This window comes from Coturnix japonica, chromosome 5 (genome assembly GCF_054131305.1).
Source record: "Coturnix japonica strain WE chromosome 5, WE-NBRP24, whole genome shotgun sequence".
Taxonomy (NCBI): Eukaryota; Metazoa; Chordata; class Aves; order Galliformes; family Phasianidae; genus Coturnix; species Coturnix japonica.
In genome coordinates, this window is record NC_140667.1 from 38,240,618 (window position 1) to 38,256,421 (window position 15,804).

At 42.3% G+C, this 15,804-nt stretch overlaps 1 protein-coding gene across 40 annotated transcripts in view; it reads left to right on the forward strand.

The window, feature by feature from the left end:
* NRXN3 (neurexin 3) overlaps nt 1-15,804 on the forward strand; it is an 887,795-nt gene that overhangs the window by 34,320 nt on the left and 837,671 nt on the right. For all 40 annotated transcript variants that reach the window (XR_014946731.1, XR_014946732.1, XR_014946734.1 and 37 more), the window contains one exon: nt 10,532-11,788. Coding sequence is in view for 31 of the 40 variants with exons in the window: in XM_085549250.1 (XP_085405376.1) it covers nt 11,080-11,788 (709 nt within the window). In the remaining 9 variants the exon portion in view is untranslated. Of the gene's footprint in view, nt 1-10,531; nt 11,789-15,804 lie in introns of those variants that run through there.

Genomic DNA, 15,804 nt, shown 5'->3' on the forward strand with positions numbered 1-15,804 from the left:
CACAGTCTCTCCTGGTGAAGGGATTTGTGGTATTAATTTAGAAACTAGGGCCAATCCCACAGCATTTCTCATTGGCTACCAATTTGCTACCAGCCTAGCAAAAGCTTTCATAGCAGTTTATGTGGAAGAAGAAGATAAAAATCAGTTCTACCACCTCGTCGACAACATGCAGAACTTTGCAGAGCTTTCCAGCCAGGTGCTGAACTTGGAGTGGTGGGGAAAAAGTGGGCTCTGTTAGCAGGAGCTGCTCAGAGTGTTTTTGTCAAAATAATGGCTCTTCAGGCTGTGAAAACAATGTTAGCAGAAAGGATGTATTATTCAGAATATGCAGATTTCTTGTTGAAAGGGGAAGAAACACATTTAGAACTGATTTGAAATGAAAAGTTATGCAATTGCTAGGAATTAAGCTATTTATATAGCAGCCTTAGTTTTCCCACTTTTCCTGTTCTGTTCTCCATTCTTAATGGGAAGAGAGCCAGTAGTGACCAGAATTTACTACAGCCAAAGCACAGGTACATTAGAATATTTCCTTTTTAAATTAAAAACAGAAAATTAAATTTAAGTGCCTTAGCATAATGCATCTTTTTTGTTGCTATTCGTTTCACTATTGGCTTTCATAGCGAACAATTATCCCTTGTCAGCTGTATTGCTAAAAATACAGAAATTCATATTTAGTACATCAAAGCACAAAGTATGGCCCATGCATATCCATTACAGGGATGTTCCCTGGCCCACGATCATATCTGTGTTCTTGATAGTCTGTCTTGGGCAGCTACAGGAATACAAGTCTTCCTCCCTCCCTCCCTTTTGCTCTTTCTTTTTCTTTCCTATTTTTAAAATATGTGAGTTTGGATCCTGACTTGGGCAGGTTGAGCTGGGATTTTGAATTCACAGCCCAGTCACTCAGAATGTCAATTGTCTTCCAGGGCACTGCACTGTGAGTCCCAGGGCTGGAAGCTCTTTAAAAGACCGTCTGACTTTTAAAGGAACATTTGTAGGTGAATATATATCTTTTAGTTCTTTCTAGATCTACCAAGTGTGATTGATTCATCAGTGTGTAACAAATAAAGCTTATTTAAAGCATGCATTTTCTCCAGTGACATTACCACACTTAATCAGAAAACCTGAAAGAAATTCTAAAAGGGATTATTTCATAATACTATTAATTACCCCCCACCTTGGGGGTATAGGTGAAATAAGCTGACTGGGAAAAGTTTGGTTCTCTGGGTCTGTGGCCCAGACACACTGCTGCCTAGCATGGCATTTTCAGGAATGCGCTGCACGGTGAAGGCAGAGCACAGAGCTGTGCCTCAGCTACTGAAGAGCCAGTTCCTGTTTTACTATTTCCCAGTGACTTTATCCAGGTTCATTTAAAGAGGTATCAGTCAGTGGTGCTCTCCCTCTCCTTTCTGCATATGTGCGCAGGCGCTTCTGGCAGCCCAGGCTGTGCTTCTGGGCTGCTTGTTTTAGCCAGTATCTGTCTTTCTGCCATGCTGTGCACTCAGTGATTCTGCTTATGCTTTGCTGCATGTGTTATGTCCCTGTCTTTTTTACTAATTATGTTCCATTTGCTTTAAGAAATGTCATTACCTCTTTATTATAGTAGTGAGTATACCTATCTGTCACGTGGGAGGCCAGGGTCACCAGAATGGGTTTCCCATACAAGTTGTGGATGCCCCATCCCTGGAGGTGATCAAGGCCAGGTTGGTTGGGACCCAGAGCAGCCTGATCTGTTGGGTGGCAGCCCTGCTCAAGGCAGGAGGGTTTGAATTGGATGATCTTTAAAACCCCTTCCAACTCAAGCTATTCTACGATCTAGATGGTTCCACTGAAATAAACAGGTGAATCCTTTTAACCTGAGTTTTGTAAAAATGTTTTTTCTTTATACAACTTCGCATCCATTTCTACACTTCATCCTGGCAATGTTTGAGGAAAAGAGCTAACTGAATAGAAAAGTTATGGAGGAAAATAGTGTGAAGCACAGAAATACAAGTTGGGAATTTTTACATGAAATGAGAAGCAATAATAAAATGCATCAGTATGTAACTCTTGCTGTTCTATGGCCTCCTGGCGTCACAGAGCTCTTAAGCCTGAGTTTAACTCATTGACAGTCCTCCTCCAGCCTAACAGTCCCATCTCAGTGCAGGACTGCTTGGTACCCCTTGGCAGATCACCACATCGTGCTACAGGGACAGAATTGCTGATTAGTTCAGAAAGTGGTCTCTGTCAAGCAAAGCTATAGGCTGGTTCCTTGATTTGGAAAGCTTTCAATAACCTGAGTATTTCAAAAGATTGGCCTTTTCCAGCCAAGACACTGATGCTTAAAGATTTTCGTTAGCAGCCTATCTTGGCAAAGATTTCTGCTTCCTGGAAGCATGCTGGAACTGAGAAACCTCTCTATGCGTGACTTCTTGTCATGTTCCCCCAATAGTCCCTAGGTAGAAGTAGGGAGGGGGTTATAGTGGAGTAAATTTTATATATCAGAAGACAGAAAGAATGGGGAGCTAGAAGAATGCACAAATTTCACACAGCGGAGGATTCCCAGCCTGCTGTTGTGTACATACCCACAAAAGGAAATGTTTTTGGAGCTAGTGGTAAAGGAGGAATGTGATTTGGAAAGCGGGCATCTAATCTCACAGAGGCCGTTGACTTCTAGTGTTTCTGAGATTTCTGACATCCTTGCTCCCTCAAAGCATCAGTCATGATGCCTGTGTGAATGTGGCTCTCTCACACTCCAGTGTGAACGTTTAAATCAGCACCATGAAAGTCATTTCCATTTTGGCCTTTCATCAGCCATTTGAGGCACTTATCAATAGGACAGAACTTGCCTTGTGCTGTGGACAGCTTGTCATTCTTGCTAGGTTTGTTAGGGTTTGCTTTGTGGTAAGCTCAGGAGAAAGTTTTATGTGAAATTATGAAGTTGCAATAAAGTGGAGTGTGATAGGTTACATAATGAGTCTCTGTAAATCTCTATTTCCTTTTAAGTGCTTATTGAAGGGTGCTACTTATTACCGGCTATACAAGTGACAGGGAGCTCTGGCCAGGTGTAGTGTTCCCTTCTTCAGGGGGGAAAAAAAAGCAAACTGATTGCATCGGTCTCCTCTTTCAGTCATAACCTATTGTGGTGTTTCAAAACATACAGACTTCCTTGACTTACTGGAAAGCAGGAGTTCAAAAGAGTGTTAAACAAAGTGGGAATTCAGTGGTTTTTGTGGTTTTTTTTTTTTTGTTTTTGTTTTTAATTAGTACTGTTCTTATTCATGAAGAACTTAAAAAGCATATCTAAAGAAGAAGCAGACAGAGAGGAAGAACAAGGTGTTCTTGATTGGTTTGCCAGACAGTAGCTTTATTTTGCTATTTTTTCTTTTCCGTACTTTTTCCTAATGCCAAGTAACTTCTAAAGCACTGCAACAGTGACTTCTTTCCTCCTCTTGCCTCAAAACTAGGAAAGCCCACACTCTGGCTTTTTTCTTTGATGAGCGTCTAATACATGTCTATCTCCACGATATCAGTTCTAACAGCGGGGAAGTTTACACCCATTGCAGACTGCAGGTCTCAGGAAGATCATCTTGGGAATGACTTTGTTTTCAGGCATTGATGATACATTCAGAATTCAGTTTTCAGTAATGTGGAGCACATTTTCAAGAGCTGTTTATTAAAACTGAAATACAATTTGTGTGTTGGATATGGAACCTGAAAGAAGCTTTGCTGCTATCAGTAATGCCAGCACTGGCAGTTCACAGAATCTCGTTTCTGTTTTTGCAGCTCCCTTCTTCACATTTGATATTTTAGGGTCTGATAGAACAGACAGTGCTGCAGACCATCCAGATTTCCTGGTGTCAGGAAAGAGATTTTGCAGGGTATGGAGGTAGACCAACTGCTGAAGCAGTAAAATACGTGATAACAATTCAGAGCTGTGCAATTGTTAAATTTGAAAGTCTTTAGAAAAGTGGGCGCTCTTAGTTCTGTTTTAAAGATGGTGGAATTGAAGGAAGGCCAACGTTCCTAGAACAGCTGCCTTGGGAATTACAATAAAAGCTGTGGTGTTTTGCAGAAATTGCTCGCCTGGTTAGTACCAGCTTGGGGTGGAGGAGTCTGGCTTCTCCTGCGTGGCAGAACAGAGCAGTAACTGCTCCATTGCTGCCAATGCTTCCTTTTAGCTAGGCCTTGTTAGTGGAAAGTTTGTGGTAATGGGAGTAATTAACGCACTGGGGGTCATTTCTGTGTCCTGGAAGGGAACAGAAAGCCATCAGAGCAGCCCCAGACATGATTGCTCTGCAGGGTTATTTTCTCTCTCTCTTTCTTTCTTTTCCATTGTGCTTGGGTTTTGATTTTTCTTCTTTGTGTTAAGAAAGCTGGAGAGCTGAAATGGTCTGTAAATTGCATTCCTGCTGAGCATGGGCTAGGTAGGCTAGTTAAAGGTCACTCTCATGGACTACATGGACTCCTTGTGGGGTGGGTAGAGTGTTTAAGAAGGGAATCGTGCTGTCCCTTGAGGCTTCTTTAACCCTTCTTCCTCTAGTGCAGCTCTGAAGAACTCCAATTCTGAGCTGAGTTTAGTAAGTATGGGAGGTTAGACTTTTAAAGGGCGGTTATTATTCAGTATTAACTCTTTCAGCAGCTGGACTGCTCTGAAATATGAGGTTCTGCTGCCACGGTCCCATGTTTGTTCAAAAGCTGGGCTCTTTACTAGTTTGCTTATAGCTCTTCTGAGATCACTGAGAGCGTTCCAGCTGTGCCTCTTGCATGAGGGAAATGCACATGAGTTCATCTCCCCCAGGTGTGGGGTACACAGTTTGGGTATTACACAGGCCCACATAAACAATAGCATTTCTGAAGGTGAGCTCCAAGAGGGGATTTGCAGTGGACAACCATTCTTGCCCTCTACAGGTGGGAACTGAGAACAGGGAGGAACAGTTCCATGGGCTTGACCTGCTTGATTGCAAACCAGGCGCCCAGGCACTGTGAGACAAAGAACCACTCACTGACTACTGAGGTAACTGACAGTGTATACATGTGGGTGTGTGTGTCTTAGTCAGCTGTAGGGGAGCAGAAACAAAGAGACACCCTTGGGTTACAAGTGTAGATTTCCTAAATAGTAGCACCTCCTGTTCTTACTTTTTGCTTTGATATGTTGTTCTGCTGTTTTTGTTTTTTTCCGCTAGTGTCTCCTAAGGATCTCTGTGCTGAATTCAGATAAGGAGAATTGAGCAAATCCATACCCACTTTCCATAATGGAAAAGCTAAGCCATAGCAGTGGAGGGAAAAATCAATGAGTGTAAGAGAATATGTCCTCTCCTTGGACTTGTGGTGGGGCAAAGGCATGTACAGTTCCCCATGTCAGAGACTGGCATGAGTAGTGACATCCCTGGAAAAAACAAAACATTCAGAAGAGGCCAACAGGTACTCAGTGTCACCTCTAGTCCCCATTCTGAAAATGGTGGTTCTCATCTTCATGTCTCTAAATACAAAATAAGGGCCTAAAGCTCCCTCTGTTCCTCTTTTCTTCTCTCCAGCAGTATCATGTAAGATGCTGCCTCATGTATAGTTCTGACAGCTTAACAAGGAGCTGGGTGTGTTTTGCTCCTTACCAGACAAATTTTTCCCTATTTTCCACTGTACATTCAGTCACTTGACTAAGGAGAGCTCGTCCTGCTTTATCCCTGACCCCTGTCAGCATCCTACTGCAACCAAGATCTCCCATGGGTGAAGGAGTCCATGTTTATCTTCAGTGCAGTTCTTCTTGGCACCACCCTGGAGCCGTCTCCAGCACAGCTAGAGGAAATACAAACTAAGTTAATCTATGTGGTTTTCTCTGGTCTCTTGAATTTCAAACCCTCCCTGGCCCCTCTCAGTTCTCTGTGAACATTTCACCATGTGTACCTGCTGAGGAATTTGTGAGATGGGGTGGATTTTCATGTTCCTTTCTTTTCCCCAGCGATGGTAGCAACTCACAGTTTTCCCATGTATATTTTTCATCTGAAGGGTTTTTTGTTGTGTTTTGTTCTTTTTTTTTTCTCTCATCTTTTTTAGCCATAATACATCTGGGGATGGATCAGGCAGAAAGATTTCTTCTTATGAAAGAGAGTGATGTCTGTGGAGATCCACACTCAAGCCATGAGCCAAAGTGAGCCCGTTCTTCACTAGAGAACAGGATGAGTGAAGACAGGCTGAATAAATACTATTAATTCTCCATTTTTCTGCCGCTGGCAAGCCTGGCTTTTAATATCAATTATTGATTGTGATTTTCACTGGATCATTTTAAGCAGCATATGTCACTGAGCTGTAATTATCTGATTGCTGTGCCTTGAGCTGACTGGGAGAATGCATATGGAAACAGAGCCAAATTAGGGCCCTTCTTCAAAGTCCTCTGCTTCAGTATAGGCCAGAGAAAAGAGTAAACCATTCAATTTTCTTTCCCAGTGAATGCAATGGCAAGGGTGATTTTGCATTGAGTAAAAATACATGGATCTATGGTCACTAATGTGTTTTTTGTACTCCACACAAGGTATGGCATGAAGGGCAGTTCTGGTCGTGGAATGAGTGGCAGACTAGTGGGACAGTAACCTCTACAATCAGTGTGTAAGTGGGATTTTGTCTAGTGACCTTAGCTGGAATGACATGACCTATGCAGGTTTGCAGTGGTAGGGCTTTGTAGGGGAAGGCAGACAATCCCAGGCTTCATCCAACTCCATTATTCTTTCTGCACAAGGAATTGCTGAAAATACCAAAATATTCATCCCCAAGCAATTAGTAACCAGGGAGGGAGACAGTGATGAACCCATCTCTAGCAGCCTTTCTGTGCAGTGGGGTAAATAGGCTACTAAGCAGCAGAGTGCCTGGCTTCTCACTCCATTTCCTAAGCAGGTGCGTTGTGAGACATTTGCAGAGATATTAACCCTGCATACAGAGTGTGCCAGTCAGTAATTATGGAAATTAGCTGGCAATTAGATAATGTCATTCACTCTCCTCATACAGCTGATAAGCAGCTGAGAGCCACTCCAGCATGTGGCCCAGGCTCTCTTTGTGGGCTGCAGAATGGATGGCTGTGACCTCAGCTGCATGGCGGTGGGTAGGCTTTGCTGCTGCAGGGCTGCCTCACTTTCCCTGCTCGGGAAGTTGTGCAGTCTGTCAGACCTGTAAATAGGAAGTTGGAATAGTATAAGTGGGGTGATTCCTCAAGTGGGCCCAGTGTAAGCAGGATGTTCAGCTGCCTGGGCAGTATGCAGCCTTCTCACTGTTTCCACTCTTGAGAGGGCTGGGGAGGTGTGCGGGCTGCCAGGGTGCCGCACACAGAGCTAACCTCACTCCTTCAGAGTAACAAGTGTTGAAAGTGCTGTCTCACATGCTGGTCTGCTGAAGGGCTGATATCATCCAGACTCGCTGTCTTGCTTCGTGCTGCTAACTTGCATTAAGCCTAAAATATACTATGGTTGTGTTACTTTTCTGCGTGAGCAATAAGTGGAGTTGGAACAGGAATGTTGCTACTTTGTGCTTGGAGGAGGCAGTGACCATCATGAGGTCTTTTTCTTGTGTTCATTCTGTGGCAAAGTTTGAGATCTCCAGAGATGGTAAATATAAGAAAATAGTATGAGATTCTATAGTTATTGTCCCAAACTGTAGTGCATTGCTATGGTAGCAGTATGCTCTATGAGGCTGCTAGGGTAGTATTTATGTTAAAAATAAAATGATAAGAGCAGAAATGTATTTGTTCTCAGTGTCTTTAAGAGGATCACTCTTTATGGGAAATGAGTAAAGCAAAGGTATGTTTTGTCAGAATTTGCTCTCTCAAGATTTAGATCAAATCCTGGCCAGTACTAAAAAGGACACTGGCTCTTTGCAGGTCTTGCTGTTGTGTGGTGGAGTTTGCTGTAACATGCTGAGCTGTGTGAGATGCAGAGCTCAGGTAGCAGGGAGTGCTGTGGGTTGGGCTGCAGGGTTCTGGCAGAGCTCTAGAGGAGTCCTGGCCTGTTGAGTGTGGGCAGTCTTCCCAAAACCTGCTCTGGAGTGCCCAAAATACAATGAAATGCTCAAAATTACATCTACATTTCACTATTTTTTATGCCATCTTCCTCTACTGAAGCAGACCTGGCCCCGTCTTCTTTAGAACAGATAGAGAAGGATTTCCTTGGCTTCACTCAACCAACAGTGCAGCCTCCATTCAACTGTTGCTGCCTGGTGTAAGTTTCCTTCATTAGCCTTTGTCATCAACCCATGAGCATGTATCCATGTCACAGAGATCTGTACAAGGCAGTACTGCTCCCTTGAAGTATCCCAAAGACCGAAGCATTCCATGGGGCCCTAGATTTGTTTGCATCTGTAAACTGGGATTTTAGCAGCATGGGGTTTGGAAAGATAGGCAGGTTTTTTGTACAGCTGTATTGTGGGCATATAGATCTCTTTTGTGATTGTCTCTAGATTGCTCACACCTGATGCTGTGATGTACACTGTGTTCTACTGCTCCTCAAAGAGTCAGTCTTTTAAAACAGGGAGAGCAGAGTAGGAAGGCTGAGGGCTGCTTCAGGTGCAGGCACTGCAACCCGCTCTGACCAAGAGGATTAAAGCTGCTGTGTGGGATCCCCTGCACAGGGCCCCTGTGGGAGATTGGGGCTGTGCTGGGCTTGCCATCTCCTGAGCACAAGCTGAGCACAGAGCTACCTGATGGAGCAGGGAGCTCTGCTATGGTAGATGTGAGGTAAAGGGAACTGTGAGCTGCTGGGAGCACGTTGCTGGCTAATTTACACACATTATTATATTCCTATTCCCATCTCATCAATAATGCCAAGCCTGGGTCATCACTTTCTCTCTTTCCTCCTGCTCACTCTATTCTCCTTCTCCATAAATCATGGGCTATTTTAGTGGAGCCACCAGGGAGCACAGAGGAGAAAGGTAAATGGACAAGAGCCACATACTTTTTCCTCTATTTGATTTTCAAAGCACCCCAAAACCCTCATGAATTGATCCAACACTGTGATCTTTGGGAAATCAGATGATTTGAGCATTTGGATCTGTTTCTTTTCTTTTTTTTTTTCTTCTTTTTACACCTCTCCTAACACCTCCTTTTTCTTCCTCCCATTCTCCCAAGCCAAGCTGTTAACAATTAAAAGGAATTATCTTCCCTCTGGTTTTGACTTGATTTTATTTGTGTTTATAGCAGTTTAGCTAACAAGCTCCACTCAGGCAGCTGCAGGGAGCAGGCCTGCTTTCCACTGGGCACCAAAAGCTCACGTTTCTTTTTAGCTTGAGGGTTTTCTTTTAATTGATCCATTTTGTTTTCTAAGTGACTTGTTTTTCTGTGCTGGCTATATTTGCCAGATCAACAGCACCGGAGACTTAAATCTCCTGCAGGTTCTTAAGGCAGGTAAGGCAGAGGCTGTACTGGGTGAGCTATACCCGCCTTTGTAGGCTGATTCTCCTCCGGCTCAAGCACTGTACTTACTATGCTTTTCTGCACTGCCTATTTCTATGGTGTCTGTGGGCCAGCACCTCCGGACCAAGGTGAGTGTCAGGGTTGGAAGGCATCTGCCAGGAGCAACATCTCCAGCAATTCACATCGCTCATATCACTAAACACCTGTCCCAGGCAAATGCTGCCTCACAGTATTTTTGACCCAGTTTTTGAAATCCATGTTCATGCTGTTTTCTGGGAGGTTGAAGGCCTTGATTCACCTCACCTTTTTTCCTGCTTTGTATCTTTGCTAATGTTAGCTGTTTCCTAAGCTTTTCTTATGCCTGGCCCATCTCTGAGAACAAGCCCCCATGCTGATGGATCCTAGCTTTGTGCTATCTTTACCTGTCATATTAAAACATTCTCCTAACTTAGGCATACAGTCACCCACATGCTAATAGACAGAGGTGAATTAAATCCCAGTGCAGAAGCTCGCTCTTATCTAGGGGGAAACTTGGCATTTTTGCCAAACCATTAGACCAGGGTAATTGGTTAAGTGCTTAGACAGTTTTTATAATCTAATTTACAAGTTTCCTATCATCTTAGCTGCAGGTTGCCGTACATACTTTGGATAACACGTTTTTTGCAGGTTACATAGGTCCCTGTTAAAGTACGTGTAAAGTAAAAGCAGCTATTGCGTGACAGGCTGACAGTGGAGTTGTCTTCTCTAATGTTTTCTTGGTGTGCTAGGAAGCCTAACAAAAGTAACAGAAGTTTGGATAATATTCTTCCTTCATCTGTTCTCATACTCTAAAGGATAGAGATAATTTTTAGCAGGGAAGCTTCTCTCTCCTTAGTCACTGACATTACCTTCATCAAAGGGGTAAGATAATTTGTTGTGTTGTTTTCTTACTTAGAGCTGTGGTGTGTGCAGACCTCTTGGTGTGTTCTCTATCTGGTTCTCTTAGTTTTGATGATGTAGATATTCCTAATGGTTAGAAGGACTGTTTAGCTATCTGCAGGCACAAAGAAGAGGCCAGAATATCAAGAAATGTAAAGAAGATTCGGGGCTTAATAATCTTTGTGGTAAAGATATGGTTAGTAATAGGACCAACCTTATATTTTCCTTCTCTTGACTCTGCAGGTCCTGCAAGTTCTCTGAGTGCCAAGCGTTGAATTATGAGCTGGAGTGCCACCAGTGCACCATGAGGATTGACTTCACTTTTGCCCTCCCAAGGATCACATACTTTATGAATTCACTTTCTCTTCCATCTTACTTCCACCTCCTTCAGTATTGTCATCACTTCTAGGAAACCAGAATCAGAGGCTTTAGCTTAATCTTTGCCTTTCCTCCCTCCAAGGAACAACCAGTGTCACCTTTGTGTTCTACCAAAACAAACCACTGTGGGTAACTTTGCCCTTCACAAAAGTACACCAGCTGGAGAAACCACTTCATATATCCTGTACATCTGAGATAAAGGCCTCTGGATAATTGAGATCTTTGCTTGGAGAGAAGGCATTTCTTCTTGATCACGTGCCCTTGCTATTTCCCTTTCCAGCCGCTCTTCCTTACTCTCAGTCTGTGCTCTCCTCTTCCTGCTGGATTTAACAGATTCAGTGTTGACTGCTGGAATTGTCCTCCCAGTAGTGTGGCTTTTGTTTTAATCCTGGTAAAAGCAGATTCTTGAAACAATGGGCTTCACTCTCCACTCTGTCTACTTCACTTTGAAGGTGAGTTTGCTGCTGGGCTCCTTGCTGGGTCTCTCTTTGGGTCTGGAGTTCATGGGCATCCCCAATCAGTGGGCCCGCTTTCTCCGCTGGGATGCCAGCACTAGGAGTGAACTCAGCTTCCAGTTCAAGACCAATGTCTCTGCTGGGCTGCTTCTCTACTTTGATGACGGTGGTGTCTGTGACTTCCTCTGTCTGTCTCTTGTTGATGGGCGCATCCAGCTCCAGTTCAGTGTGGACTGTGCAGAGACTACAGTTATCACAGATAAGCAGGTCAATGACAGCAACTGGCACTTCCTGATGGTCAGCCGCAATCACCTTCGGACAGTGCTAGTGCTGGATGGTGAAGCCAAAGCAGGTGAGGTACGTCCACAGCGTCAGTATATGAATATTGTGAGCGACCTTTTTGTGGGTGGAGTTCCTTTGGACATCCGTCCTGCCGCCTTGACCCTTGATGGTGTTCTGAGTGAGCCTCCGTTTCAAGGATTTATTCTGGATCTGAAATATGGCAACTCTGAGCCGCAGCTCCTGGGCAGTCAAGGAGTCCGACTGGAAATGGAAGGGCTCTGCGCAGAAAACCCCTGTGAAAATGGTGGCACTTGCTTTCTTCTGGATGGTGAGCCACACTGTGACTGCTCAGCTACTGGGTATACTGGCAAGCTGTGTTCTGAAGGTAAGAAATTATTTCTATACTTCCCGTTGATGTTTATGAAATCCAAAGAGTTTATTTGTCACTCAACAAAGCTATGACTGAGCTCTTATCCCTGCTGGTGGCTATCAGAGGAATTAAAGTTCCACTGTTCTTTTTCCAGCTGGGAATAATGAAATGAGAGTAGATGGAGAGCATGAACAATTGCAAAAAGTGCCTTTTTGAAAAGATGCTATGTTTGAAGCATAGGCAGATTTTCTTCAGCAGCTTATTAATAAGGGTAGACAGCATGAATTGGTGAATATAGAAATACCCAGTATTGATGTTGATAAAAACATTGTTAAGAAATTATCTTAGCTATCTGGGTGAATTCAAAAACATTTTACCAAGGCTGAGTGAATTGTTGATAAAAATGAGCAATGTGTATATGGCTAACATAATTGATTGACAGGACATTCAAAGGTTAGGCCACCAAAGTTGGTGCAAGCTGTTGCACTCTGTGGAAGCCCTGTGCTTCTCTTCATTTTCTTACATACTAGTTGCTGAATGGCGGCTTGATTGTTTTAGCACCCTTGATTAAATTACTTTGGGAAGTGCTGAATGATCTTTTTTAGTATTGCAAAAGGAAGAGGGATTTGAGTGTTTCTACATTGTTTCTTGCTGTGTTTGAAAATTTCAGTCTAGAAGTCTTAAGCAAACTGCATAATGAAGAATATTTCAGGCATCTTTCCTTGATCTTTAGCAGTGTCATGGTAATTAACTCTCAGTGTGCAAAAAGTTAAGTAAATCGACTGGAAATCTGTGTGAATTTGAGAATCTCATCTCAGCATTATTTTATGACATTTGGGTTTAAGCACAACAGTTTGAGCTTATGCCAAAGATGAAACAGGGCAAGAAGCGTCCAGTCTGAAGAAGAAATAAAACCACTTTGAAATTTTGTCAAAATGCATTAATGTCTTACTTATCACAACTACCATCCCTTGACTTGGGAATGGAAGTAGATTAACTGGAACTTAGTATGTAGAATTTGAAAAGTGTTAAAAGTAACATCTATATACTGTTGACATGTAAGCAAAAAGGAAGTCAGTACTGGTACAGAAATACTGTGTAAATACAGCTCTTCTTTTACAGCATAAATAAGGAGGAGCAAACATGTTTTTACAGGAAGAGAAGGTTTGGAATACAAGCATAGCATCTATACATACGTTAATTTTAAGTGCTATTAATGATAAAAGAAAACTTATATCCAAATAACAGAATAATATACATTACCATTTTACGTAACTCATAATTCTTGACTGAAATAGCCATCTTAGAGATAAGGCTAATATGATTTCTGGAATAATATCAACTGTATGTGCTGTAGAGATCTATAGTGTACTAAAGAAACTTCTCCTTTTTGCAGCGGATTTTCAGGTACAGTAATAAAATTTGAAGTATTTAATAATAAGTAGCAGTGTAAACTGAAGTGCAACAATAAACTCATTTTCAGAATGGCTGGTAAGGGACTGACTACATTCATTTTTTCCTCCCATTTTTGTCCAAGTTTCCATGTCTTCCAAACTAGACTTGAATCTTTACACTCCACGTTTTTTGCCTGGCTTTTTGTTCAGCATCAGTCTGGCCTAAACCTGTATCGAGCCAGAATGATTTCCTTTGCTGAAGCCATGAAGTATGTGGGGTTGGAGAGACTTCTGGTTGTGACTGAGCACTTGAACAACTGGAGCCCTGGTGCTCAAGTGCAAATTTTGAGTGATGGAAGATCATGAGAGCTGAAGAGGCATGTGGAGCCTGAATCATACAGATATAAGCCTTTTTCTGCTGCTGAGCTAATGAATCAAGACTTCACAGGTCAAGACATCAACAGAACATGGTTTTCATTAAATGTCTGGAGAATGTGAGTGAGTGAGGCTTCCATATACACCTGTGGGGCAGTTTTGAGTCTAGCCAAGGCTCAGCTGTGGAATTTCTGTATTTCCTGGGAGGATGGAGCAAGATGAAATCCATGTTCTGTTGAAACCGGGAATATTTCTGTTGTAGGCATTGCAGATTGTGCAGTGCTATTGTTACCTTTTGAAACCATGCGTCACCATTGCTGTTTGTTTCCTATTGTGATTCATCAGTTTTCATCCTGACCTTCTATTAAGGCAGAGGAAAGAAGTTTGGCACAGTGTACCTTTCTTAAATAAACACTTTTAATTCACTCCTTACTGTGGTCTTTTTGTTCACACATAAGATGCTGTGCAGGGGACTTTTCCAATGGAAGAAATACAGAGATTTCCACAAACAATTCCCACCTTGTCCAGTCCTATGTTTTAAATTGTATTACTTCATGGTGTATGTTTGGTTTATGTTAGGATATTATAATTAGCCATGTTTTCTGTCCCCTCTGTTCTGCAACAGTGGTGATTTATGTGTATTAAATGCTGTTACCCTGAAATGCTAGTGCCTGTGTAAACTGTGAGAAGGGAAGAACCACAGGTTCAGTAGGTGGAAAAAAGCAGACACAGAAAATTGTCGAGGAAATAAAAAATGAGCCAAGTGAAGTCAAGTTACCTTTAAATCTGACTTTGAAAATCTTAAGAAACTTCAAATGTTTTAAATTTCCATTGCCCAACTATGTCAGGATGAGCAGTAGAACACTGTAGGAATGGCAGGACAGGCTCTTTCTGCCTGTAGCATGATTGGCCATTAACCATCTTGCATATTCTGTGTTTGCTTTGTTCCAAGAGATTGAAGTGTTTGTCAATAAACTGTTCCCTTTTATTTTATTTCTTTATTCTGCCTCTGGATATTTGCAGGACTTATTTTCAACATGGCTGTTTTTTCTCAATCTTGTTTTTGAAAGAGACATGCTCTTTTTACTGGATATCAACAACTCCCTTTTTGGAGAGGATCTTTAACTCCATTATAGTATTTACTAGTCCATAGTCTGTGTGTGTATTTTCATTTGGTCACAAGAGTTGGCTCTTTTAGTGGGAACTGATGGGATTCAATCAATAACAACTTCTGTTTGAACAGCTAAATGCAATGTACTTTTTTAATAATGACTTCTCTTGACAGGGTCCAGGCCATTACTTGGCTATCGACTGATACCTGTGTCTGCAGATGGTAAAACCACAGCACTCTCATTTATTCCATGTCCAGAAAAATAAAATATAGAGAGTGGAACCTGCTGATACATACCTTGATAGAATTAAGCTCCATTTATAGTATTAGAGGTTATTATAACGCAAAGTATAGCTACAATGAACCTCAGTAGAGAGCAACCATTCCATAATGAGACAAAACTAAATTCTGACCAGAACACATCCCAGTGTGCAGAAAGCTTTTTGGCACTTACTGTGCATACAAAGTTGCCAGCATTTTCTGTGTAATGATAGATACGTGCCCAGATGGGTATCTGAGCTGGTCACTGCTGGTCAGTGAGAAGTGCAATTTGTGTGTTTGAATGCGTGTGCAAATGTGTGCACACTTCAGAAAATCTAGCTGTTTTGAATAAAATGTGATGCTATTTTTATTGCAGTTGGAGTAAACAGGTTCATTGAGTCTGACAGCTCTGTAGGGTACGAAGGATGGCTGATTTGAGTAGCAATTAATTTGTATGTTTCTGGGCAGTGGTGCCATTAAACATGAAAGTTGAAGTCGGAGACACCTTCCCCTCTAATGAACCTCATCAGTCTCTGTGGGATCAGGCTCCTGCCAAGAGAATGAGGCTCCAGTAGAATGTGAGCAGCACAGATAAATATGTTCATGTCAGTTAAAAACACAACAAAACAAAAACACAACAAAACAAACAAACAAGCCCAAACCAAGCAACTAGAAAACAAATTGGGACATTTCCTACTCAAATTTTGCAAACAGTGCTGCTAACAGCCTGATGTGCAAGCTTCTGTCTCTCATATCTTCCCATTCTGGACCACACTGTCATGCTTAGTCTGCTTGAAATTCCCTCCTACATAAAGATGTGAAAGATCAACTCACTGTTGTGGCATCGGAGATACAGTTCTTTTGGTCCATGATCTCACCCCTCTTCCAAG